The sequence below is a fragment of the Phyllostomus hastatus genome, unplaced genomic scaffold (genome assembly GCF_019186645.2).
Source record: "Phyllostomus hastatus isolate PE091 unplaced genomic scaffold, TTU_PhHast_1.1 phas_scaffold_216, whole genome shotgun sequence".
NCBI lineage: Eukaryota > Metazoa > Chordata > Mammalia > Chiroptera > Phyllostomidae > Phyllostomus > Phyllostomus hastatus.
This window is the reverse complement of record NW_025334018.1, coordinates 22118566-22144372: the sequence shown is the minus strand read 5'-3', so window position 1 is coordinate 22144372 and position 25807 is coordinate 22118566. Positions and strand designations below refer to the sequence as shown.

At 56.3% G+C, this 25807-nt stretch overlaps 1 protein-coding gene across 3 annotated transcripts in view; it reads right to left on the bottom strand.

Annotated features, from left to right (window-relative positions):
* DPYD (dihydropyrimidine dehydrogenase) overlaps positions 1–25807 on the bottom strand; it is a 461487-nt gene that overhangs the window by 59937 nt on the left and 375743 nt on the right. For all 3 annotated transcript variants that reach the window (XM_045816671.1, XM_045816673.1, XM_045816672.1), the window contains one exon: positions 13728–13870. In XM_045816671.1, the coding sequence (XP_045672627.1) occupies positions 13728–13870 (143 nt within the window). The remainder of the gene's footprint in view (positions 1–13727; positions 13871–25807) is intronic.

The window sequence follows — 25807 nt, the reverse complement described above, 5'->3', positions numbered from 1 at the left end:
TGCCGAAGCCCTGTGACATCAAAGTCGGGAAGTCCTTCTGTGTCGCATTTGGTGGGAATGTGCCGGGCGGCACGAGGAAATCAGAGCGGGAGCTTCTCGGCCGATCCAGACGGCGGGCCCTTCCATCGCCGCCGACACCGCGGTCCAGCACGGATTCCAGCTCCCCCGGAGACCGCAGATGTCTTTACGCTCCGAGGTCTCTCAGGCAGCCTTGTTTCCCTTTCCCAAAGGGGAACAGTTCTAGCATTCGACAGAACACCGTCTTGTTCTCCAGCAGCTTTGGCACACAACGGCGGAGGGCGCCCGAGCAGAACAGCTGGCCACGTGCCGCCCTGCGGAGGGAGAACTTGGGCTTGGGCTTGGGCGGTCTGTGTTCCGGCCGCAGCAAACTGGATCGGGGGAGGTGGGGAGAACGACACAGCCCCGCAGACACTGTCCTTCGAAGGGTCGGCTCCGGGCCAGCCCGGTGGGTTCGGGGTTCTGCTCACGACGTACTGTCCACGGCTGTCCTTGAGCGGCTCCTCGCGGACGGGCCCTGAAGGCCTCGGGGTCCTCAGCTCCTTTCCTAGCCATGCCCCTTGCTGTCGGTCACGTGACCAACCCTCCGTGGCACACGCACGGTGAGCCGCCCTCCTCCCCGACGGAGAAGCGATTCTACGGAGGGGGAACGGCTGTTTCCCCACGTCCACCCGTGGCCCTTCTCCAACGGGTAGTTTCCGAACCCCAGGCCGGCAGAGGTCAGCCAGAGGAGGGTGAAGCGTTTCTCCGTGTTTTTCTGTGCTGGGGTCTGGACCGCAGCTGGCCCACTGGGAGAGCCGCATCGGGCCCCCGGGTGTTCCCCCCCCCACCCCGGGCGGCACGGCGATGGGCCGACACGTGAGTGCCACGTGGAACAGCCTGCGGACCCGCTGCCGCTCCGTGTCCGGGACTCCGAGGCTCGCCTGGCTGGGGAGGGCCGGGCGGGGCGGTCGGAGGGCTGTGCCGACAGGCCAGATCGCCTCTGTCTGCTTGTCCCCTTTCTTGTTGTACCTGTCCTTTCAAAGTCAGCTCCAGCTGGACTCAGATCTCAAGAATGACCAGAACCAAGAGATGGCCATTTACAAGAGTCACACGGAGTCCCAGCCCCGCCCTCTGCCTCCTCTGAGAGAAAGCGCTCCCGGGGCTGGGGCTGTCTGGGCCCGCACTGCTCACTCCAACAGCGCATAAAGATGGACGCCCGGCCTACTGTTTGTTGAACGAACGAATGAGTGAGTGAATGAATGAAAGCAAAGGCAGTGGAGTGACAGCATTCCGGGACAAGCACAATTCTCTCTCAGTCCCCGTCCATAACACATTCCCCCCCTTTTCTGTTTGTGCAGACACCGCACCTCTGACTGCACGATGAAACCTCCGTGTGTCTGCATGGCCACCCAGCTGTCCTCGGGTGTCCCGGCACCTTTCTGGGGGGCCCAGAGAAGCTCCGTGTCTCCAGCCTTTTCCTTGACCCTCAGAGCACCCGTCACAGCCAAACTCCACCGGACGATCTGGGGTCCCCAGCCTCGCTCCCCGAGCCTCGGCAGGGGCTATCACATGATTCTCCCCCCCCCCCCCGCCCCCGTGGTCCCTTCTAACGACGACGGAAGAGAAATGGAACCCAGAACTCGACAAAGAGGCCACTTAGCCATCGAACTCAGAGGAAGACGTCTTGTATGTGCAGTGGTCTGAACTATCAACGTCCACGCGCAGACGCGCAGACGGTCAAGCACCCGCATGTGGCGTCCAGGCTCGAGCTACGGCGGAGACAGGTGCAGTGGGTCCGGGGGAGGCTAAGGGGTGCGTCTCTCTCCCGTTCCGTTCCTCGACTCTCTCACTCAGCCTTTCGGTTTCCATGGCAGACACGTGTCCAGGCCACTCCTGTTGCCTCCCTGCATCGGGAGCAGTATTTTTAGTGTACAGAATTCTTCTTCATCGTCATCACGTCAGGTTCACGCTTGGAGGTTCAGCGCATCGCCGACGAGACACGGGTCAAAGTCAACAACCGAAGGTCCCACGGAAAAGACTCCGGCAGTCACAGTGATCTGCTCTCCCCCTTACAGGTCCCGCACCACTGCCCTGCGCCCCCCCGGGCCTCCCCCTCCTGCCCGTCCGCTGGGGCTGTGGCCAGGGGCGTTCCATGGGGTTCCACCTGGGATTCCGACCCCGAGACAGCAATCTCAGAGCATCACTCCTTCAAAAAAAACAAGTCTTCCTCACTCAAACAATTAGTCGTCCATTCACCCTGTCGTTCAGCAGACGCTACTTCACGAGCCGGTCCTCTCGCTGCCTCTCAAATTCTTCCCTCAAACACGGCTGCCCGCAGAGCCCGGGGTGCACTGCTTGTGTCGTGTCTGTCGGGGCGAACCGTCCTCGGGGCGCTCCTGGGTGGGGGGCCGAGGGGGAGCACAGGGGGGCCGGCTCTTCGGCCGGGGGGCTGTCTCGGTGCCGGTGAGACTCAGAGCTGGCTCCGTCCCTGGCGGGGACCCCTGTCCCAGCCCCTGATGGCGAGCCCGAGAGGGCCCCTCGGGCTTCCTCTCCCCGCCGACTAACGTCGCAGGGAAGTCACCGCATCGCGCCCCGGGACTGGAACGGCCACATTTACGCTGTGAACACAGTTAGCTTATCACACACGGGCGCACCCGTAAGACAGAGCATAGCAGACACCAAGGAACGAGTGGATTTCGACAGCTCTGCTTTGCCAGCGTACACGGAGCTCTGAGTACCATGCTTTCCCCACAAATCAATACACTACGGGCTTAAAATAAATCGCGGGATCAGAATATGAATATGAATTAAAGGGAAGATAAATAAGGTGGATGCAGGTAAGCGACTTTCATGTGTTTCGCGTTTCAGTCTTGTCTATAAAATGTCACTCTGTAAATTAAACTATTGCTTCTATGCTGAAGCTGTTTTAAGGAAAATTACCTAATTACCTAATGCTCTAAGATGCAACAGAACTGGCTTATTTTTTTTTTTTAACTCTCTCTAGCTCACGCACGTTGACTTCGTGCGTTTCGGAAACATCGGGCCCCGCGAGCGTGCGGCGTGACGGTGGGTTCGGCGCCGTCAGACCAGGCACGCGCCGTGCACGGTGAGCCCGGTGGGCCACGCTGCTCCCCCCGGGGTTGAAAGGTCCCACGTCTGCCCCACTGTGTGCTGGCCCCGATGAGCCACGGAACCCCGCTCACCCCCCACACGTCACTGGACCTGGGGCGTTAGGAGGGAGCGAATGCCCGGCGTGGGGTGACAGGTTTAGGGGGATGGTGATGAGGTCACAGTTCGTGTGTGCCCTTACAGCGTGATGGGGGAAACCCCGCCACTTCCCACGTGAGGAGGAAGTACGCTAACTGTCACGGTATGAGACCTGTCTGCCACTGTGGGAGCCCGCCGGCTCCCCAGACAGAGACTTTAGATCCCGAGACCCTGGCCTGCTCTTCCTTACGGCGGAGTAACTGACGTGGGGGTGAGGAAGGTTCACATTTTCGGCCCCGACTGTTAACTCCGAGACGTTTCTAGGTCCTGGGTCCCTCTCCCAGGTTAAACAGCGGAGGCCAGCAGCGGCCACTGTCCGTCTTCCCTCTGGCTTCGCGGGGTGGGGGCAGCGGACGGGGGAGGGGAGGCGTCGGCAGGGTGTCCCAGGTGCCAGGCCGGGAGGGTTCGGACCTGACAGTCACGAAGCACCCGGGGTCCCCGGGGCGCTAACTGGGCTCTGACCGCTGACCTCAACAGGGAAGCGGCAGCTCCTGGGTGTCTGCAGAGAACGAGTTAGGGAAATGGGTGCACGTGTTTTAAAGGCTAATAACACGTTTAGGATTTTTCCCCCTTTGGAAGGAACTGTTTTCGAGACCTTTTATTGACTTTATTTAAAAATATACGTTTGATACAAGTTATTGTATTCCTTTTCATCTTTTCCTCTAAAACTCACAGTCTCCTACAACTCAGCTTCAGGAGTGACCAGGGACAGCTGGCGGGGGCCTCCGAGCTGCCCGACACCCATGCGCCGCTGCCCGTGTCCACGCCACCCCCCCCCCCCCCGCAGTGTCCCTCCGCCCCACGTTCCTGTGCATGTCTCTGCTCTGTGGCCAATTCCTCAAACCAGTGCGACGCACTCGTAAGAAACAGAAAGAAACAGGCTCGCGGGAGGGAAGACCTGCTCCTACCTACGCACCTTGGGTTACTCGTGCCTTTGCAAGCCTGGCCCATCTAGGGAAACCAGGGCTGAAAAAGAGGGGTGCGCGGCCCACCTGCCGGCTCCCGAGATGATCATTGCCGCTCCCCGCAACACGCTTCTCCGAACCTGAAGCCAGCCCTCACCCCACCCGCTCCCGCCCCGGAAACTCCAGCCCCACACGACCTGGGGCACCGGCCCTCGCGCCTCTGTCCACCGCTTTCCCTGACTCAGCTCCGTCCCCCCCTGTCTCCCGCCTGGACACTGCCGTAGTTCCCCCTCCCACTGCAGGCCGCCCCAAAGCCGTCGCCTGTGCAGCAGTGACCACTTGCGGGTGCACCTCAGGGCAGCTCTCACTGCTCACAACCAACAGTGCCTGCCCTCGCTTTGGAACAAGGGGCACACCCGACGGGAAGCCTGGGCAAGCTGGCTCCCGCTCCGCTCCCCCGGCTGGGCCCACTCTGTCCCGGCCGCACTGGCCCCTGGTGAGCGCGCCAAGGACGAGCCTGTGTCCTGTTCCGCCACCCACGCCTTTACTCTGGCCGCAGAGGTTCTGCTCGGCCCCCTGCGATGTTCCCCTCCATACCGCCCCGCGGCTGGGCGAAGCTTCTCTTCGGTTCTCCGTGCACCTGTCCCCTCCCCGAGAGGACTCGCCCAGCGAGGCACCCGGCCACCTGGCCACTATCACGGTCTCTGCGTTCTCTGCGCGGCACTCACCACCACGTGGCGTTTTCTTACGTTTGTTCCTTCACACCGTGCCTGGGGCTCGTCGGACACTCAGTGGCCACCGGCCGAATCAACGGACACTATGACCCGCTGCACAACACTGTGGACTCACAGCCCTTGTGTCTGCGGTTTTGAACGAGCATCAGTGATTGTTACTATCACACCAATCCCCCCTGATCTACTTACCTCTCCCTCACTGAGGCATAGTTTTAAAAATTAAAAGACTTGGCCCTGGCCAGGGAGCTCAGCTGCTCAGAGCGTCGTCCTGACCCGCCAAGGCTGTGAGTTTGGTCCCTGGTCAGGGCACGTCGGAGCAGCAACCAATGAATCCACCAATAAATGCATAAAGGAGCGGGACTACAGTTTGATGTCTCTCTCTTTTTCTCTCAGGTCAATAAAAAAAATTAAAAGAGATTTTTAAAAATTAAAATACTTGCATCAGACATGAGCATTTATGCCAAGTGTGATCGGTGCCGACTGGCCAGGAGTCTGCTTTGAACACTTCCGAGCCTGGAACCCGTCTGGGGGCTCCAGGGACACCTGCGCCAGGGTGCCTCGAGCAGGCAGCGCTGCGTGAGTGTGCGCGCTCTGGAACCAGGCGGGTCCCGGGCACACTTCCCTTTGCTGCGTCTGGGGTGGCGCTGCCAGTACAGAAGCTGCCGTCCCACTCAGGGAGCGAAGTGGTCTGCGGGGAAGTGTGGTGACACACGCACACGCTTGTCACTCACCTGCGTCAGGACCCGTGGCCCTAAGCGGTGATGACATGGAGAGTGCGGATGCAACACGGAACCGTTTCTGCGGTACTGGCCGGGCGCACTCTGTTTCGGAAACTCCATGCTCTCACAGGGATAGCACCCCGCCTGGTACTGACACCCAGGATCAGGCCTGCGGACAGAAGGTGGCGCGGGGAGGTTCCCTGCAGCGGGAGCCCGACCTTGCTGGACGCGCCCTGGCTGCAGAGGGGCTCGGGGGAGGTCTCCTGTATCTTCTGCTTGACCCAGGGCGTGCGCAGCTTCCCCTTGCATCCTGCTCCCAAACCATGCTCCCAAAGCATGCTTGTCCTACACACACGTAGACACGCCCCTGCTCAGGTTCTGACACACTCCGTGGCACCCACGTGGTGTGGCGTATCACACCTACGACTGGAAGTGACCTCTGCTTCCCTTTGGCCTTCCTGTCGCTCTCTATGAAATAACGACTCTGGAATCCCTCTCCGCAAAAGGTCCCCGTGTTAATGGGCCGCCGCGGCGGGTCGGATCACCGCGGCCACGGCAAAGTGACGCCGTCCTGGTGGCGCATTAGCCGCACGCTATTGATCCACGGTTTGGCCACAGGGGCGACTGGGGAGGGGTTTCGCTTTCCCAGTTTGGGGGCTTTTCTTGCTTTTTCCATAATGCATTTTTCTTTTAACTGAAGTTTTTCTCTAATTGTCTCCATTTTTAATTTCCTGCAGTGAGATGACTTTTAACTGGTAATTAGAATCTGTAAAAACTCAAATCTGCACCTCAGAAGCCTTCAGAAGTCCACTGAGCTGGAACTTGAACGCCCCAGAACACGCCCATGACACACAGATGCGTACTTCTAGACAGCCCAGCTCTTAAATGATTTTCTTTTTGCTTAGATAAAACAGAAATCCATTTGGTCCTCTAACAAAATTACAATTTGTTGAATAATCTGCAACAAACACTCAAAAGTTCCCCCCAAATGCATTTCACTTGGAAGTATTTTTATGTGGTTTTCTTTCCTGCAGCAAACTTCTAACTGATAAGCGAACAGTTTCAGAGCTGCCTTTTTTAAAGGGTGAAGCTGTGAGAGGAAGATGCAGAAGTCCAGCGGGTCTGGAGACACGCCCGCACACACCCCCCCGAGCAAACCCAGAGTCCGTGCTGCGTCAGGCCTCAGCGACACTGACTCTTCTCTCCGGCAGACCGGGCCATCGGCTCGTGTTTCGGTGCTGAACTTGACCGTGCTCCTAGTCTGGACACGGTCATCTGGCCTCGGCCTGGGTTCCGAATCCTGAGTCCGGGGTCACCTGTGCCGACGGACAGAACTCTGAGTCGCGAGTCACTTGGGCAGCAGGTGCTTTACACCTTCTCGTACACTTTAAACTCGCTCTTGACTTGCTAAACCTCACTGGGAGAGTCGGAGTTGTGATTTCTAAGGAAAGTTATTTAACAAAATGTTTTGAGCCCTGAAAGAAGCTTGGTATGTCACTGTAATTTCTTTCCTCCTCATTGGCATTAAGAGTCACAGTAAATGCTGTGAACACACGCAGGGACCCGAAGTGTCAGCCTGGTCTGCGTTTCTCGGCAACCACTGGTGTCTGCGCGAGGGCACCCGCTTGTGCATGCCAGCGGCATGGCTGGAGGGACGGGACCTGTGCTGCTGCTGCTGCCAGGCGTGTGCAGTAAGGGACAGATGCAGTGACAGTCCCTCTTCACTTCACGCCCAGCCTGAGAGCTGGGCCAGGGAGCGCCAGCCACCCTGACAACCACCCCCCCCGCCCCCGGGGAACTGCTGGCCGGTGAGACAGTGGCCGGACCGGGGCAGCTGCAGCACGAGGGGGACAGCCCAGGGGCTCCGAATGGCCCCTCTGTTTGACGTACTGTGCATCGTTTCTCCCTCGCCGCGAGCCAATGAGAGAGGCGCTGGAGCTTCCGTTTCACCGGGGAATAGACCGAGGTTCACAGGCGTTGCAAAAATACGTCCCGTTTGTCCAGCTATGAAGTGGGGGGGGGCAGGCATCGGGCAAAGCCCGTGGAGCCGCAGAGCCCCTTCTCTGGAGGACCACACCGCCCACGGTGGCACAGCGGTCTCCGGGCACCTAGCAGTCGCGCGCACATACTGCTAAGACTCTGCAAGACGAGGATGAACTGGGATGGTGGGTAACACCCGGGACTAAGACCAGGCTTCCCAAAGGAAAGTTGAAGAACAAGGAACCTGAGAACGCTGGCTTCCAAGAGATCCTGAAACAAGGCGAAGCTACGCACGGCGCGAGGCAGAGCCACTTGGCCCAAAGACGGGGGGGGGGGGGGGGGGGAGGGCGGGGGTGAGGCGGTCTCCTGGGCAGAGCCCCGGAGTTCGGCGCGCCCGCTGTCTAGCGGAGTCTTCCTGCTCCTCCTTCCACCCTCCTCGGCCTTAGACGCATCTCCTGCCAAGGTCAGAGAGGGAGGAAATAGACCCCCACACGGTCTGGCCCCTGCAGGGGGTCAGGAACGAGACTTTTCCGAGTCTGCCCCCTAACGCACGGACAGGGGAGGGATCGGGAGTGTTTCAGCACAACTTGTCTTTGAAAAGGGAAACAGAGTGAAATCAGGACACACTGCCAGTGAGATGGCGCCTGAGTCTGTTCAGGAGAAGGTAACGTCGGAGGGTCTGGGCTGCCGTGACCGTGTCGTGGGTGTGATGACCATACAGGAGGCTTGCACACGCACGTGCGTAGGCGCTAGGGGGGTTCAAGGTCCTAGGGGCTGGTTCGTTACGACTGTGAAAAGAAGTTTCTGCTCCAAGACAGAAAGATGCATAAAATATGAAGAGAACCTGCCTTAGAATAGCCCAGAAAAACATCTTTAAATCTCTCATGTATCCATTACAATAAGGGAAGTAAGCGTAAGACAGAGAGAGAAGTCGTTTAGAAAGAAGAGTGGCCGTACCCCAGGAACGCCACCATTATAATAAGCTAATAATTCAGAGCCCTGGCTGGCGTAGCTCAGTGGATTGAGCGCGGGCTGCGAACCAAAGTGTCGCAGGTTCGATTCCCAGTCAGGGCACATGCCTGGGTTGCAGGCCACGACCCCCAGCAACCGCACATTGATGTTTCTCTCCCTCTCTCTTTCTCCCTCCCTTCCGTCTCTAAAAATAAATATTTAAAAAATAAAAAAATAAAAAAATGCATCCTGTTCATATTCTCATTAATAAGCTAATGATTCAGTGTCAGTTCAGACATGTAATTAAGAAAAGCAATAAAAATTGGGGCAGCACACATCATGCAGAACTGCGGGGTACAGAATTGAACGTTGTGATCAGTAACTCTTAGGAAGGTGGGCACTTCAGAGGAACCAACTGGGAAATGCCTTTTTGTGGTCTGAATTTTCATCTTTTCCTTGTAAGAGAAATACTTAAAATGGCACAAACATCTATTCTGATCTGAACCCTTGGGGGAAAATTCAGATACATTCAGCACATGATAAAACTGAATGATTGTGGAAAGGCTTTGCGTCAGTTGGATTTTTGGGTTAGTATTTAGTAACGTCGTTTGTGTGTGGAAAGTTGGCGATAGGCTCGGAGATGCGGTTCCTCAAGAAGGGAGGGGTCTGTGGTGTTGGTAACGGCACTCGTTGGTGCTGTCGCCTTGGAAACAGTCACAAACCTCCGCCCTGGCGGGGCGGCCCCATCGGTTGGAGCAGCATCCTCACACCAAAATTCTGTGGGTTCGAGCCCCAGGTGGTGATGAAAGGGAGGCGTCTAATCCATGTTTCTCTTCCACGCTGATGTTTCTCTCTCTCCCTCTCCATCTCCCTCTCTCTCTCACTCAATAAAAGATATCCCCAGTGTTATAAAAAATAAACAAGCAAAAATACTGGCGAGGCAGCTAATCAAGGATGACAGAGGCTATGAGTGGTCCTAGAGGAGATGAGAATGGAAATCGTGGGGAGTAGAAGCCGAGGATGAAAACCCAAATAACGTCCCCCGGAGGCAGAGGAGGCCCGGACCCACGAGTGCTCCTGGATCCGGGGGTGGGGCGGGGCGTGGGCACACCCAGGCCCCGTGCGCGTGAGCACCGAGCATGTCCACACACCCAGGCCCCGTGTGTGTGAGCACCGAGCATGTCAGCAAGGCTCTGCACACCTGCGTGAGGTGTAGCCACGAGGCTTCAATTACTTCTTTTCCTCCGGCTCTAATAAAATAACACATCTCCCGATCACGCTAAAAAATCCATTTAGCTCCAACCAGCTCCGTCCGAGCAGCTCTGATTACTGTTGAAAATTGGTTTGGTTATCTCCGTCTCGCGCTCACCCGCCACGGGCCCGTGCGCCTGCACCGCTGACACCCACTGTGTGCTCTCTCCCTCTCTCTCGGCTGTGTCTCGGGGCTGTCTGTTCACCGCGGCGACAAACACGCACGGAAGGGAAGGAATGGAAGCCCCGCCCACACAGTCCCGGCCAGGGCGCCGGTCACCAGTGCCCACGCATGAACGGACGGCTCCCTGTCATCTCCGATCAAAGTCCTGCACCCAAGTCCTGCAGAGACGGGGCGGCAATGGCGACACTGTCACATTACATCAGAGACACGGGTGGCACGGTGCTCACACTCTCTGTCTGCACACAGCGGGGGGGCGAGCGTTTTTGTGCTGGACCGCATCACTGACAGCGGCGGACTCGGTCCGGCTGCGGTTGGACCGGACATCCTGACTCGTGGTTTATTAGCAGACCCTTAACCCTGCAGGCCGGTGAGGGGGCTGCAGGCCCCCCGGGAGGCTGGCCTGGGACTACCAAGCAAAACTGTCAATAAAAAAACAAGCCGGCATTACTTCAGTGACATCCTCTCTTCAAGGATTTAAAGGGCAGATATAAAAGTTATTTACTGACGGTCTTCTTCATGAAGAATGATTTGGCATTGAGAAGCTAGCGTCTTTTGTTCAGAGTCGCCCCCCACAAAAAGATTTTAAGATCTTAAGAATCTGTGAAGAGTTTGAGAGTGTAATTTTACAAGGAGGTGTGTATACACTTCGGTATCTGAAACTTACTAATGCACGGCATAGCCCTAACTTGCGTATTTTAGCTAGTGGGAGCCGACCAAGGCGGGCACACGGATGGGAGAGTGGTGGTGGGGGGGTGTCTGGAGGCTCCAGGGGCATGGACACGCTCTGAGCTGACTGCTGGTGGGCATTTGGTGTGAAATTTTTAAAAGATGAATAAAAACAGAAGCTGACTAGCACCCGAGGCCCAGCGGACACCACACACTGAGAGTTTGGAGCAAATCCAGTGGGCAGAGTCAGTGACTTCAATCTCCCTAATAATATTCAGAAAATGAAAGGGCAGGGCATCCCAGCACTAGGGGGCGGAATGGAGCGGAATTCGGTTTTAACTAGAGAGAGATGGACACATCACACGCTCGGCACCCGGGTCTGGTGCCGCGCCCAAACCCCTCATTCAGAGGGCTTCCCCTTGTGACTGTCCTGAGTGTATCTTCGTCCCGATTTCAGATCACATTGTAGCCAAAATTGGCTTAAAATACATTCTGGCTGAACGAAAATCGGACTCAAGCTAACAGTAGAATCAGGACGTAATCTGTGATTTTTGTACCAGGGGAGCCCACGGTTCTCAGAGTCGGAGCGTCTGGGCCGTTCTCCGCCGGGGCTGCGGGGCGGGTCTCTGCACCCCGCCCTCCCACCCCGTGGGGACCCTCTCATCTCCGCTTCCCCATCCAGACAAGACACTGTGACTCGACCACACTCCCTGGACACGTGCGTCGAACAAACACTTGGTGTGTTTCCGCAGCCCGCCGAGCAGTCCATACGTTGGGCGACCGCGTTCCACGGCGGGGCCTGGCGGGAAGGGACAACCGAGCCAAACGGAGCTCTTCCTCGTACAGTCCACGCTGGCAGAGAGGGAGCTGTGGGTCTTCCGCGGACGGCAGACGCAGGCGCTGGGAGGCACCCCCCCGCCGTGGGTGGGCCGAGGGTCCCGTGGGAGGCCGGGAGGCGCTCGGAGGAGGAGGCGGAAACAAGGAGTGGTCTCTCGGGAGAGGAGGGGGAGTGGACAGAACCAGAGACGCCTCGGAGGGAGGAAGCACAGGGTGCGCACGAGGGAGGCGGACGTCTCCCCCCGCAGCCGGAGCCTCCCCGCCGGCCCTGCGGTCCTGGTTTCCCCGCATGCGCGGCACCTAACCGCCACCTTCACCTGTGCTTCTCCCGCTGGGTGATCGCCGTGTCCCACAGGTTTATGAGGGCACGCACGTTTCTGCCCCGGGCTCCACACCGTGAGCACGTCTCTGTGGTCGGAGCACACCTTGTAGGTGGGGTTCCTGGCGTGCTCACACTGCTTCTCTTCTCTGAACCCTTACCTGAAGAAGGAGCGCAGACTGGGCCTGGGAGCCCGGAGTAGCAGGGAAGGCCAGCCGCTGCTGACACGCCCGCCTCCAGGTTCTGGGGACGGGGGGGGACAGCCAGCGCGGCCAGTGGGAAGAGCACTGTCTCCCTGATGAGAAACCCCTTTCACTAGAATCCCCCATTCTCCGGGGACCTGCTGTTGCTTCTTTGCTGCTTTTGAACTTCTTCCGAGACTCTTCAGTTTTCAGAAGTTTGACTACGTTGTGTTTAGGTGCGGACGTATTCTGAATCCATTCAGCTTCTTGACTCTGTAGAGTCACGTCTTGTGCAAACACTGGGAGGTTTGCAGACATTATTCCATTTCCAGCCCCCCTTTCTCGGACCGCCTCTCCGCCCTCTGGTGACGCGCAGGCAAGACACCTGTCACCACCCCGCAGCTGCCTGGGGCTCTGTCCGTCTATTTTTCCCAGTCCGTGTCCTCTCTGCGGTTCAGATCGGCCGGTTTCTATCGCACTGTCTCCCAGTTCACTGATTCTTTCTTCTCTTCTCTTCATGTTGCTGTCGAGCCATCAACTGCGTTTTGCATTTTAGTTGCTGCAATTTTCAGTCTTGAAAAATTCCCATTTGGTTCGTCTTTAGATCCTCTACTCCTTTGCCGAGACCTTCTCTTTTTCCATGTGTTTTAAGCATGTCTGTAATTCCTTGTTAAAGCAGTTTTATAATGGCTGCCTTAAAGCCTTTGTCAAACAACCGTAACGCCTGTGGCACGCTGGCGTCGGCATCTGTTGACTGCCGTGCTTCCGGTCCGGCCGTGCTCCCGAAGAGGACGCTGACTCTGACGGTCAAGCGGGCCACGCCAGGTACCCGCGCTTCACCTTCTCGCCAGAGGACGTGAGATGCCCCACCCTCGGCCTCCAGTCCCCGCCACGGCTGGGTGGTTAGGGCCCCGCGGGTGCAGGACTGCCTGAGAGGTCCAGGCCTCGTTGTCACGGGAGCAACTGCATCCTGGGGTCAAGTCGGGCCACCCAGCCCGCACACCTGGCCCCGCCCCCGGGAAGAGCTCAGGGTGGGACGTGCCAAACACTGCGCCCGGCCCACGTGGGCAACGTTACAAGGAGCAAGTGGATAAGTAATTGTGAAAGAACACCATTTTTTAATTACACATAGAGGTGCTAGTGAGAGCACAATGTGCTACGTCTCAGGGCATCCCTTTAGGAAGACAGTGAAAACATCCCCTCAGCTTTGCACCAGAAGGAGCAGAACAATAATCTCTATTTACGCTCGGAAAGCTGAGAGGCCAGCGGCCCCCTGCCCTGGGCTGCCAGCAAGTTCAGAGTCAGGTCTGGTGAGCCCCCGCCCCCACCGGCTCCGCGCCCTGGCCTCCCCTGGCCGTGCTTTGTGGTTCGGTCAGGAGTGTACACTGGCCTCCTTTCCTCTACTGGCTCCTTGCTTTCCCGTAGTACAGTATGGGTTTTGGTACCCGATTCACTTAATGTTGAAACAGAAAGCGGAATGAATACATTTCAAAAAGAGAGAGGGTTTGGGAGTCCTCCGTGAGCACAGGCAATGAACCTCAGGTTCGCTCTCGACACGCCACAGATCCCCAGCAAGGGCTGCCGCCCTGGCTCCTGGGGGGCCCTCTGCGGGGGGGGGGCCTGCTGCCACGTACTTCCCACCGTGTGCGTGTGTGTGTGCATGTGTGTGTGCGCGAGTGCGTGCATGGGCCAGACAGAGCTCCCGGACGGGACAGACACACACAGGTCCTACCTGGAGGACGGAAGCCCCGCTGTGGAGGAACTGGAGGCCGCTTTCCGCCGAGTCGATGCCACCGGTGGCCAGGACGGGAAACCCAGGCAGGGCACGGGCGATGGCGGACACGGCTCTCAAGGCGATGGGTCTGATGGCGATGCCTGCAGGGGGGAGAACGGCCCGCGGTGAGCAGGGTGGCCACTGGGCTGCCGCCCTCGGCCTCCCGGGTGTGACGGCCGGGCCGTCCTCGGCCAGGGGCAAGCGCCCGGTCTCTGTTCTAGATACATGGACAAGTGACGCCTGCACATCGCGGTGTTCCAAACTGTGCTCATCTGGGTCAGCGGACGTGTTCTTATTTTGGGAATTCTGATGCTGCTGTGCGGATGCCTTGTGCAAGCGGACGCCGCTGCCGCGCATAAATAGGATGCACGTTGCAACCTGACGTGCAGTGCCGTGTGGGAGATTGCGTGGCACGTCCGGGCACCTGTTTCTGAAAGGGCAGGAGCAGCGGGTTCTGGGGGAGATGGCAAACGCACACGGCGCATCCACAGACACCAGCTCTGCCTGCGTTTCCCCGGGGCGGAAGGCGGCTGGTGGGGGCGCAGGGACGGGAAATCAGGCTCGGTGAAGATGAACTCACAGAGCCCACTGTGCTGTGTCTACGTAATTTCCATAATTTGATACCACAGAGTAAGCCTAACCTAATTTTCTCATTCATTAGAAAGTTTTAACCAAGTTAAAGAGAATTTAGTAGAATTCGGTAATTAGAAAGTATGTGTTTAATGTTTTATACTTTATCCAGCCAGACAAGATCAACATATTATTCCCTAATTGTAATGAAAACTTCATGGATGCACAGAACACTTGGAGGTTATTTTTTTAAAACCGTTACACTGTGCTAAAGCTTCCCTCGACTCCCAGGTTAACGCAGGCTGGAATACAGGGATGCCTTCATAACACAGGAATACGATTTTCGGGTGCGTGGACTCGTAAGCCAGTGGCACTCTGAGGTCATTGTCTGAACTAAAAAGTTCTGTCCGTGCAAGAATTCGAGCTTGCCTCCACACAGGCCTCCGACCAAAACAAGCCCACAGGGCAGCGACGGGCAAGCACTCCCTCCCCCACCAGCCCGGCCGCGCCACCAGCACCACCAGGGTCTGACCGGAGGGGCTACTCCCAGTGGGGGGCTCGGAGAGCGTGCCTAAAACCAGCGGGTCTCTGGTTGCGCCGCGCCCACCCGCGTCAGGCACAACTGGGCACGTGTGGAGGGACGCCACCGCGCTCGGCACCCACACGTGGGAACGCCCCACCGCTCCCAACCTGAACACGCCCGCCCCTGCGCCCGTCAGCGTGTCGTCTGAGTCCAGACTCCTCCGCACGGACGCCCGAGGACAGCGGCCGGCGCATGGACGTTACGCCTGGGGAAATCCGGGCCTGCGTGTCGCGGCTCCGTTTCTGTTACAGAGCACTTACCGGCGACTTCTCACTAGGGCGCACGCTTAACCGAAACGGAAGACTGACATCCTGGAGGGGGGGAGAATGCATTGCGCACACGCGCACACACACATGCACACGCACATGCACACACACACGCACTTCTGCACACACGCCTAAGAACAAGGTGAAGAGAAAGCACCCTAGAGGTCACATCTGTAACTGGAATCGGCCCGAGAGACGCATCGTCTCTGCACAATCTAACTGACACGGCCAAAATGTACCGCACCGATGTCTTCTTACGTGCGTGTTCTTTGAAGTGATGAAGAAATATTGGGATTTTATTTTTTCTTATTTAGTTAGCCCCAGAGAGTAAAAGAAATTCGAGCGAAGAGGATCAATAATTTATTTCTTACCACGCTATTAGAAGATCATCATCGTTAACGCGAAGGGGTAGAATTTCAAAGTGGTTCACGGGGACTTGGCCGCACATTCCGACTGCGGTTAATGGACATCGAGTGGCAAAATCCCAGAACACAGCTTTGAAAATTTAACCAGTTACACTGAAAGGGCAACATTATTACACGGGTGTTAAAGTCATCAGCAAATCCTTGGTGGCATTTGAAGATGTTCAATTAGGTTAATAAGACATTTCTTAAGTTTTTCTTCCTTTTCCCAAGATTTTCTAATCTATCTAATGAACATGAAAGCCTTCCAAATTAATAAAGCTATCTTTTTAAAAATTAAGAGTAATCATGTTTTCCGAGAAAATGTGATCCAAAAATGAAGAAATGGGTCCATCTGCTACTGGGTAATAATAATAAATGTGGTTTCAGTTCCCATTACCGACCCCGTTTCTCGGTGCTCCCATAATTCAGCTGCTTTCATCCGAGGTGCCATCTCTCTGTTTTCAGCATTTTTGTGGGGGATGGGGTTTTTAGAGTCACTTCCATCCACCACAAAAGGTTTCTGAAAGGGAGTTTAAATGAATGTAAAAGGACCTTTCTAAATTGTCATATAGACATTTCTTAGTTTTAAAAACAACAGAAATGAAGAGATAACAGGTTTAAAATAAAAGTGAAACTGTGTAAAGAAGACACACACATCAACATTGCACAGAGTTATACAAGTTCATTAAAATGCGCAGAGATTCCAGCCCTTCTGGCATAGCTCAGTGGATTGAGTGTGGGCTGCAAACCAAAGCATCACAGGTTCGATTCCCAGTCAGGGCACATGCCTGGGTTGCAGGCCACGGCCCCCAGCAACTGCACATTGATGTTTCTCTCTATCTCCCTCCCTTCCCTCTCTGAAAATAAATAAATAAAATCTTTTTAAAAAGGCACAGAGATTCCCCGAATCACAATGACCGAGGAGAGGATCTTAAAGCTGGGCCCGGCTGCGGGAACTGATGATGTCGGACCGGAGGCCGGGGTGGGGGAAGCCAGTGGGAGGGGCTCGGGGAGTGGCACTGGGCTGCCCCCTGAGGAAGACGACACGGTTCACATCGAGACACTGACATCCTGCAAGCTTAAACGAGCCCCCAGCCAACAGGAATTTAAATGCCGCCCCACCTGCTCCGGGCGGCTGGGTGAGCCGGTGGGCGGGGGTGGGGAGAGTCCGGTTAGGTCCGGCCAACCGGGCTCCCGCCGAGCGCAATGGGCCAGTGACCACCAAACCGCTTGGAACCCCCATGTTTTGAGACAAGCTGAGGTTTCGAACAAACAAACGAGAAGGGGCCCAGATGGCCGAGAGCCGCTGTGACCGCTGTGGGCTCTGACTGGGATGGCAGGGCCCTCACGGAGCTGCGGGGGCCGGGGGCGGGGCGGGGCAGGGTGGCTGGACACGGCGGCACCTTCGGGGCCCAGTCCCTGCAGACCTGCCGTCCAGCCACAGCCTGCGAGGCCCACCCGTGTGCCGGACCCACTGACCCTGCACGACCCTTACCGAGTGCTGCTACCCGGGTCCATGCTCTAAAAATAAACATTCCAGTGCACCGGAGATTTCGAAACCAATCCGATGTTAATGAAACATTTTTCTTAAGGAAATGATACCATCACTCGTCAAATATCATTTTATAGGCGGTTTCAAAAATGCTGCCACGAACCACAAGCACCACGTATCAACACGTAAGCGGGAGGACTCAATCAGGGTCCTTCCTTAGGCCCCCATTATCCGTCCATCTGTCCATCTGTCTATCCGAGAAACACTTACTAAGTAAGCACAAGTGCCCTTGGTGAAGACAAAGACAACTGCGTCTGAGTCTGAGAAGCTTAAAAGGCTCCCGCAGTTAACTCCTTGGCGTCCTAGTCCTAACCATGGTCTCGCCCAGGGTTGGTGCCCGGCCTCACGGACCCTCGGGTCCTCGGGGCTGTTTCGAGGTAAACAGCAAGTCCCATTGTTCCCCCGCCCAGATGCTCCGTCAGGGAAACGCACACGCATCCACACGTCACGCGCCCTGCAGACACGACTCGTGCGGATTCTAGGCAGAGGCAATGTGAGGGCGAACCACCACGAGGTGGGCCGGCTTGCTGAGGCCGGCCTCCCGCTGCACCCCGGGGAGCTGGGGGGGCTGGGGGGCTGTGTGGGGGTTTCTTAGTTCCATGGAAACACTATTGATTTTTTTTAATCTACACAACAATAAAATTACAACGACAACTGCCAGAGTTGTGGCGAGGATTACGTGGTTTAACTTGCAAAGGGCCAGTGCATACAAAGATCGCAGGGGAGCCTGCTATTATGGTCGGAGCCACCCACGGGGACCCGGGATTCCAGACGGAGCCCGGGCACGTTTGCCTCCCCAGCACCTTCCCTGTTGCTGCGGGGCCCGGGGGCCAGCGGAAGCACGGTTTCTAAGCTGCAGACCGAGGCGCGGCGCCCGTGGCTCGCCCGCCCGCCGACTCCGACTCCCAAGGAGAACCGTGCCTCCCCAGTCCCCCTACCCCACCCCCCCGGCTCTCTCCCAACAGTGTTCACTGGGTAGTATTGTAGTTTTGGTAAGGTCGGTGGGCTCGGGAGGTAACCATCTCAAACACCCAACATCAAGGTATTTTCTGAAAGTTTTTGAGAATCTAAAGGTCAGGGCACTAAACCGATACACGAGGATTTTCACGACGACGTCGGAACTCAAGTTCACGGGTGACGAGGAGGCGGGGCTTTACTCCAGGAACAGATGCCAGGAGAGAACGGAAACGCGGTGGGCCGGACAGTGTGGAACGCACGCTGATTTGGGATAAGTGGAACTCCAAATAATGGAGTTCAATTCGGCTCCCCCTTCCCAACCATCTGACTCCTCCCTAGCACAGCCCCTGCTACAGAATAAATTATCAGAGCTGAGTCCACAGTAAACTTCCTGATAATAGCTCCAGCTCGCATTGAAATAGAAATTGGGTGATAATACTCACGCGTGCTCACTGTGTATACAAAAGGAAAGTGTAGTTTAATTTGCTTACATTAATTAAAACAGAATGAGTTAAGTGGATAACAAATTCATTGGAAATTGAACTTTGTCTAATTGCTAATAGTTTTAACATCATCCAGAAGAAAGAAAACATTAGCAAGTTAAAAAGTTCAAGGATGTAAGAGCTGAGAGTTTGATTTTTATAAAATACACATAAATCAAGCACTAAACAATGTATACTTTATTAAAGCAAGCTTAAAGTGTTAATAAGCTTAATATGCCAATAGATATGGGAAACACAGCTACTGAAATATACATCTTTACACATGATTAAAGTCCTCTGGGAAAATTAGCGTGATTCCTCCGGAAACCAAGACGCGGAAAGGGTCCGAGTTACACGCAGAGACCCGAAAACTAAAGCGGAGAAATGGGAGAAAGCAAAGCAACTGTTTTATTTGGCTATTATTTTAGCTTAATTGGAAAAGCTGAAACGGTTCTTTGGAAGATGTTTTACTTTCTGCTGAATACCTCAAGACTCTTTCCACCGCTGTTAGAGCCGGCTCTGGGGCACCGGTCTGTAGCGGAGTGACCGCCCGGTGCCAGACCGCGGGACGGGGGCTCCCTCTGCTTGTGACAGGGGAGGCCGCCCGATGCATGCTGGGTAGGGAGAGAGGGAAGCCTGGGTGGCACAAATCACGTGTTGGCTGTCTCACAGTTTAAAAGGGACCCACGGGGACCCAGCCCCAAGTGTCCCTGACGGAGAGAGACGGTGCAGCGGTCACGAGACGGTCACCTCACACCGTCTTTGCCGCAGGACCGGGGCCCCACATGCTTACAAAGCCCAGGATGGGGAGTCCCGCCCGCTGGGTGTGAGTCTCGGCTCTGCCATGCCGTCGTCACACAAGGGTGGCTGCGAGCCAGCTCCTTTGCTTCCTAGGACGCCAGTCCTCCCTCCCCGTGAAACAGGAGCAACTCGGGGACAGTGAACTGGTGCTCCCGGGGGCACGCACCTGGTGCGGGCACCTGGCTCGTCGTCTGTGTTGGCGGATGTCGCTCTCGAAGCCAGAGACAGGGGTCGCGGAGACATCCAGCCACAAACTCGTGGGGAAAGACACTGGTCAGTCAGGGGGTGTTCATCTCCTAGATGTCAAATTTGGAGATCTCACAGTCCCTACGGTATTTCATTTCTAAAAAGTTACAGTGTGCATCTATGATTACAGAAGGGTCATCTGTGTGGGTAAGTATTCAGTTTACAACCCAAGTGCATTTTTTTTTGCATTTCTATTAAAGTTGTCCCGATTTTCCTGTTGCTTTCCTCCGGATCCCGATCGTTTACCCGGAAACTCCACCTTAAGAAATCTGTTCCATTAGGACACAGACACAAAGCTGTATGTACAAAGATGTTCCTTGAAGCATTGTCTTTTTACAGCAAAAACAGCCAACATGATCCCCAGTAGTTGCACCAGTAAATATAGTTCATCCATGCATGGTGTCCTGGGGAACCTACAAACTGACCCGGAAATCTCTCTAGGATATCATGGGAAAGAACAATGTATGTAACGGGCCTCCATTCTCGTTAAAAAAGTGTGATTACATTTAGTGCGTGGACATGTAAATACATAGAACGCTGAGCTCTAAATCGGTAACAGTCATCTCTGGGGAACAGGCTGAAGAGGAACTTTCAAGTTGGATCCCTATACTTCCTTCCTGTTTGATATTTTTTTAGGTAAAAGAGTGTTTACGATTCACCTCTGCAGGAACGATGACCACTGTTTATGATGTCCCTAAAACTCACAGCGTGGGCACCGGCAGCACCAGCCCCGCGCTGGGAGACTTCCCCACGCAGGGTGCGCGGTGGTGGCCCCTTCGGAAGAGCACCTCCCACTCTGAGTCCAGCATTTTAAGGACAGTATTAACAGCTTAGAGTGTCCCCCCCCCCCCGTCAGGCATGTATACACACACACACACACGCACACACACACAGACGGGCCCAGAGACAGAAGAAGTGTGTGAAAAGTTTCGTTTGGAATCCGAGTGTGAGCCAAGGTAGTCGAGCTAAATCCCAGCCCATCGGAGCAGCCCAGGTTATGGTAGTCGGGCAGGATGAAGGAACTCGAGAAAGCCTGTCACCCTCAGATGGAGGACGTTGAGTTGTGTTACGAGTGCATGCAGCTTGTTTCGCTAGCACTGTCAAAATAAACTTTTTTCTTTATAACTCAAAATGTGTATGTGTGGGGGGGCGTGGGGGTGTACTAGTTTATGATGCACAGTTAGTTCCACTGTGTCGGCTGCAGTAACATTGACTTTGAAATGGTGAAAAGTGAGATGTATGTGCTGGTGTGTGTGTGCTGGCGTGTGTGCGCTGGTATGCGCTGGTGTGCATGCTGGTGTGTGTGTGTGCTGGTGTGTGCGGGGTGTGCTGGTGTGTGTGCTGGTGTGTATATGCTGGTGTGTGTGCTGGTGTGTATATGCTGGTGTGTGTGCTGGTGTGTGCGGGGTGTGCTGGTGTGTGTGCTGGTGTGTATATGCTGGTGTGTGTGTGTGCTGGTGTGCATGCTGGTGTGTGGGTGCTGGTGTGTATATGCTGGTGCTCGCGCGCTGGTGTGTGCTGGTGTGTGTGCTGGTGTGTGCTGGTGTGTGTGTGTGCGCTGGTATGTGTGTGCTGGTGTGTATATGCTGGTGTGTGTGCACTGATGTGTGTGGGTGCTGGTGTGTGCGTGTGTGTGCTGGTGTGCATGCTGGTGTGTGTGTGCTGGTGTGTGTGTGCTGGTGTGTGCAGGGGTGTGCTGTGTGTGCTGTGTGTATATGCTGTGTGTGCTGGTGTGTATGCTGGTGTGTGCGGGTGTGCATGCTGGTGTGCATGCTGGTGTGTGGGTGCTGGTGTGTATATGCTGGTGCTCGCGCTGTGTGTGCTGGTGTGTGTGCTGGTGTGTGCTGGTGTGTGTGTGCTGGTGTGTGTGTGTGCTGGTGTGTATATGCTGGTGTGTGTGCTGGTGTGTATATGCTGGTGCTCGCGCGCTGGTGTGTGCTGGTGTGTGTGTGCGCGCTGGTGTGTGCTGGTGTGTGTGTGTGCTGGTGTGTGCGGGGTGTGGGTGACCATGTGTGCAAAGTGGCTAAACGTGATCCCAACCGTGAGGTGGACGCTGTCCTCCCTCCCGAGGTTTAAACGCGGGTAAAATTCAGTCAGCCGGGGGGTCAGTCCTTCTCACCGGCGAGGATACGCTGTCCGCGCATGACGCAATCCCGAATGCCGGTGCTATGCTAATGATTGGCCAGGGAGTGCATGAAGGCTAGGGTAGCTGGTAATTGCTATAACGATACGACCCGGTTTCCCCCAGACACCCCCAGTTTATTATACCTGCATTTATCGGTAGTTGCGTGGTATCATCATAAACAGCATCCTCTCTCACTGTCAAACGCATCCCAGTTTGGATGATAATTATAATGGTAATCACACCCAGGATTATTCGACGAAGGTGATCGTGGACACAGAGTGAAATTCGATCTAGAACATAGCCATCGCCTATGAAGAACTCAGAAACAACCCCAGCGTCCAGGACTCGAGGGACGGCAGGAAGAAAGAAGTGTCTTTAGATTGGTCACCGGAGGGGAAAACACAGGCCTCCGCGCATGCTGTCGGACGTAAGGAGCCTGCCTTCGTTCCGCGTTCCACCTGTAGGGGGCCACCACACGCTACTCTTACCAAACCACTCATTAGCAGCATTTTCAATACTGTCATCTTCAGGTAATTAGCAATTTATTTAAATAACCAATTTCTGTAGAAATAATTGCCACGGAATGCCCTGAACCTACTTTTTTATAAACCATAATAAAAGTGTTAAGATAATCCCTGACATTTGCAAATGCCACTGGTTCACCTTTTCCTTCTGATAGCGCCGCGGCGCTCTGTTGAAACAATTACCCGCTGACAGCGCAGTTGAAAGGCGCCGGATGGTGAGCGCCCCCCGCGGCCGGGCCCGCGGGGCGGGGGGACGCGGGGGGCCAGGAGGGAGCCCGAGGTGCGGGCGTGTCTGCGCGGAGGAAGGCCAGCGGCCGGCGGCCGGAGGTCGTGGACAGACAGACACTGCCGCCACCGCCCACTCGGTTTAGTCCTCGCGGTGGACGCCGCAACGCGGGCGCGCGCTCTGGGAACAGACGCGGAGGGTTTCGCACACCGGTGCGTGTCGCGGGCGGGTGGAAATGAAACTCCCGTAGATCCACGAGTCTAGAAAATGCACGCGCTGTGGCGTTTGCTCGCTGACCGCCTCCCACGAGGAAACAAGTCCAGGCTTGCCCTCGCCGTCACTTAGCAATATTTAAGTCCGGTTTCATCTACAAAGTGGTGCGCGTGTGCCAAGCAGAGTTCGGGGAAGGAGGCGCATCCGCGGCTCTTAGGTCGGCGCTCCCTGGAGCCTCTGACGCGCACCAGGGTCCCCCCGCCCCCACCCCTCAGCGCCCTCCCTGCCCTTCGGCTCCCTCCTCCGCGAAGACCGACCACCACCACGGGCTGCGGTGAGAACGGGCCCCAGACGCTCACGGTTTCAGGCTGTGGGTTGTGGCTGAAATGACGTCACCCTGAGAACCCACCGAGTCCCCCCCACCCCCGCTCTGCTGAACCACGCATCCCTCCCCTCCCCGAAGCAGGCCCCAGCAGGCGCGACCCGCATTACACAGGTGGGGAGGTTCAGGCTCAGGGAGGGTAAGCAGTCTGTGCGTGCAGAAGGGCGTGGCTGTTCGGTACGAGGACGCACGACCACAGTGTGACCACCAGTCACCACGCGGCCGTGAAAGCCAGTGCGGGGGGGGGGGGGCTCTGCGCCGACGGGGGCTCCGCGTTCCCAGGTCGCCGGGCACATCAGCTGCTCCCGCGCAGGCACTTCCGGCGGAGCTCTTCGTCTGCAAATGTGATTGATTTACCTCCAACGTAAATGTGCAGGCTCTGTGAAGTATTCGTATTTCCTTCGCCAGGAAGTCCTCGGCGACGACAGGCTTCGTGGGCTCGCTGTACAAACGTCTGTCCTGCGACTTTGCATAGTAAGGGCGTTCAGGGCAAACGCTAGGGTTGCATGGAACAATGTCAGCAGCATATGTTTATTCAAAACTGGTTCTTTGAGTAGAAGACGAGACGGCATGACGGTGACAGTGCTGGCGACCAGACTGTTTTACCCTGGAAGAACCTAGGACAATCAGAAGTGGGCATTTTTCTGGAGACATAAACAAAATAGTTCCCCCCCCTTCACTGGGACCGCATTCTTTCTTTCCTCGGACAACCGTGATTTCTGTTCTCGCTGAAGTTCTGAGCTCTGCGTGCTCCGCGGTGGCGCCCGGGGTCACTGTGCGTCACTGCGTGGTGACACGTGTCCTTCCCTCGGGAGTAGTTCTCCGTTCGCTTCCGAGTGGAGTGCGGGCCGTCTGGGCGGCGCCCTGCGACCAGACTGCGTTCCCCGGAGCGCGAAGCCCCGGCTGCAGGCTCCGCTCCCTCGCCGGCGGCCCGGCGTCTGCCAGAGGGGGCGCCGCGGTCTGACGCGCAGTGGGCGAGACCCGCACCCTCTGCGGACCTGGCCCTCTGTGGGCCTCCAGGCTCCTCGGGAGCAGAGGCTCTGCCACTAGTACTCGCTCTGCTGATTAGAAATTGCTCTCCCCAGGAGGTGACGATAAACTCCCTCCCTGAATTCAACAGGGCAGAATGTGTGAAATCACGTGCAGTCGGAATGACCCCCTGTGCCTAGCCCTGGGACCGGCGCTGGAAGTGTCTGCGGAGGCACCTGCTGTCAGCGAGCTCTGGGGGGGAGGGGGGGGCAGGAGCCAGGCGCACCTGCTGACGGGTGGGGCACACGGTGCCACGGGAGGGTACTCAGAGGGCAGGCTGGCCTGGGGCGGCGGGGTCCCTGTTCACCACACAGGGCCCCAAAGGGGCTGAGAATGAGAATATTTCAAACCCTGGCGGGACTGGGGGCGTGGTGGGCAAAACTGCAGATGTGAGCCCACCCCGTTTGTGAATGCTGTGTTAGCAGGTACGGGAGGCAGCCCACCAGGGCGGGAAATGAGACACAGGCTTGTGGGGTGGGGGGTGCCCGGAGCAGGGGGACCCTGAGCCACCCCTTGCTATCGCCACCCACTCCCACACAGTCTCTGCTTCCACAAAAGCTTTTTCAAGTATTGACCCGGCATTAGAATAAACAGGTTTGCATTTTAAGAGTTTCTGAACAAAAGGTAGTATAAAACAAAGGAAGTTCAAGTTTATATTTTAATGTTAAAAAAGCGTTTCTCGGGGGAAACTAAAGAGAACATACGTTCCATGTTTGCATCCTTGCCTGCCTCCTTGCTGTAGCTCCTGAGTCCCTCCCAGCCCGATTAAAGGGCGCCAGGATTTCTGTCGGCCGGAAGAGGCGCGGCCGAAGTCACGCCTGCATTAACGAGGTTCCCCGTGGCAGTGCAGCGAGCTGGTGCGGTGAAGCGAGGGCAGGTGCACTCAGTCCACCACTCGGCAGCTGCCAGCCAGGGAAATGTCCATTTTCATAGATGCGCCTGAGCTTTTAACAAAATCATAGCTACTGCAGGAATCTTCGGCATGCGTACGGCACGGCACCCGATCAAAACATTAGGAGGGGGGAAGCATGCAACAGCAGGTTACTTCAGACGAAGTCTCCCTGCGTGTTACCTGCAGGACCATGCTCCTACCCTGCATCGCAGACTCGGAGACTCCGCAGCAACCCGGAGACCCCTGAGACCGGCCTGCCGGGCAGCTGCGGGTCAGGACCGGTCCTCTCCTCCCAGCCTGCACACATCACTGTGGCCTCTGGCACCCTGATATGTTAGTTTTGGGGACTAGAAGCTCAGACACTCCTCCAGTGAGTGGGTGGAAGCCAGCGGGTTTTTGGGTAGCTGTGGAGTGGGAGAGAGTTTCTACTCGGCCTGGAGGGAACCAGCTAAAATCAAGTAAAACAATCTGTGTTACACAGGTGGCCCGGTGACAAGATGATCGTGAGTGCCCGACAAGCACAACCATCACCACGGATTCTGGCCCGATGGCGCTATAGTAGGGAACTGTACACACCACCTTACGCAATAAATTCAACAACTGAAACGCAGTGGACAGTTTCCAAGCAAAACACAAGGAACCGAAACGGACAACAACAACAAAACCCCCAGAAAGTCAAAGCAAAAGAACAGCCCCACGACTGCCACAAACTGCATCCACGACCACAGCAGCAGCACCGCGCAGGCTGCGGCCCCGGTGGCCCCCGGTGAGTGAGCCCCAGCGGAT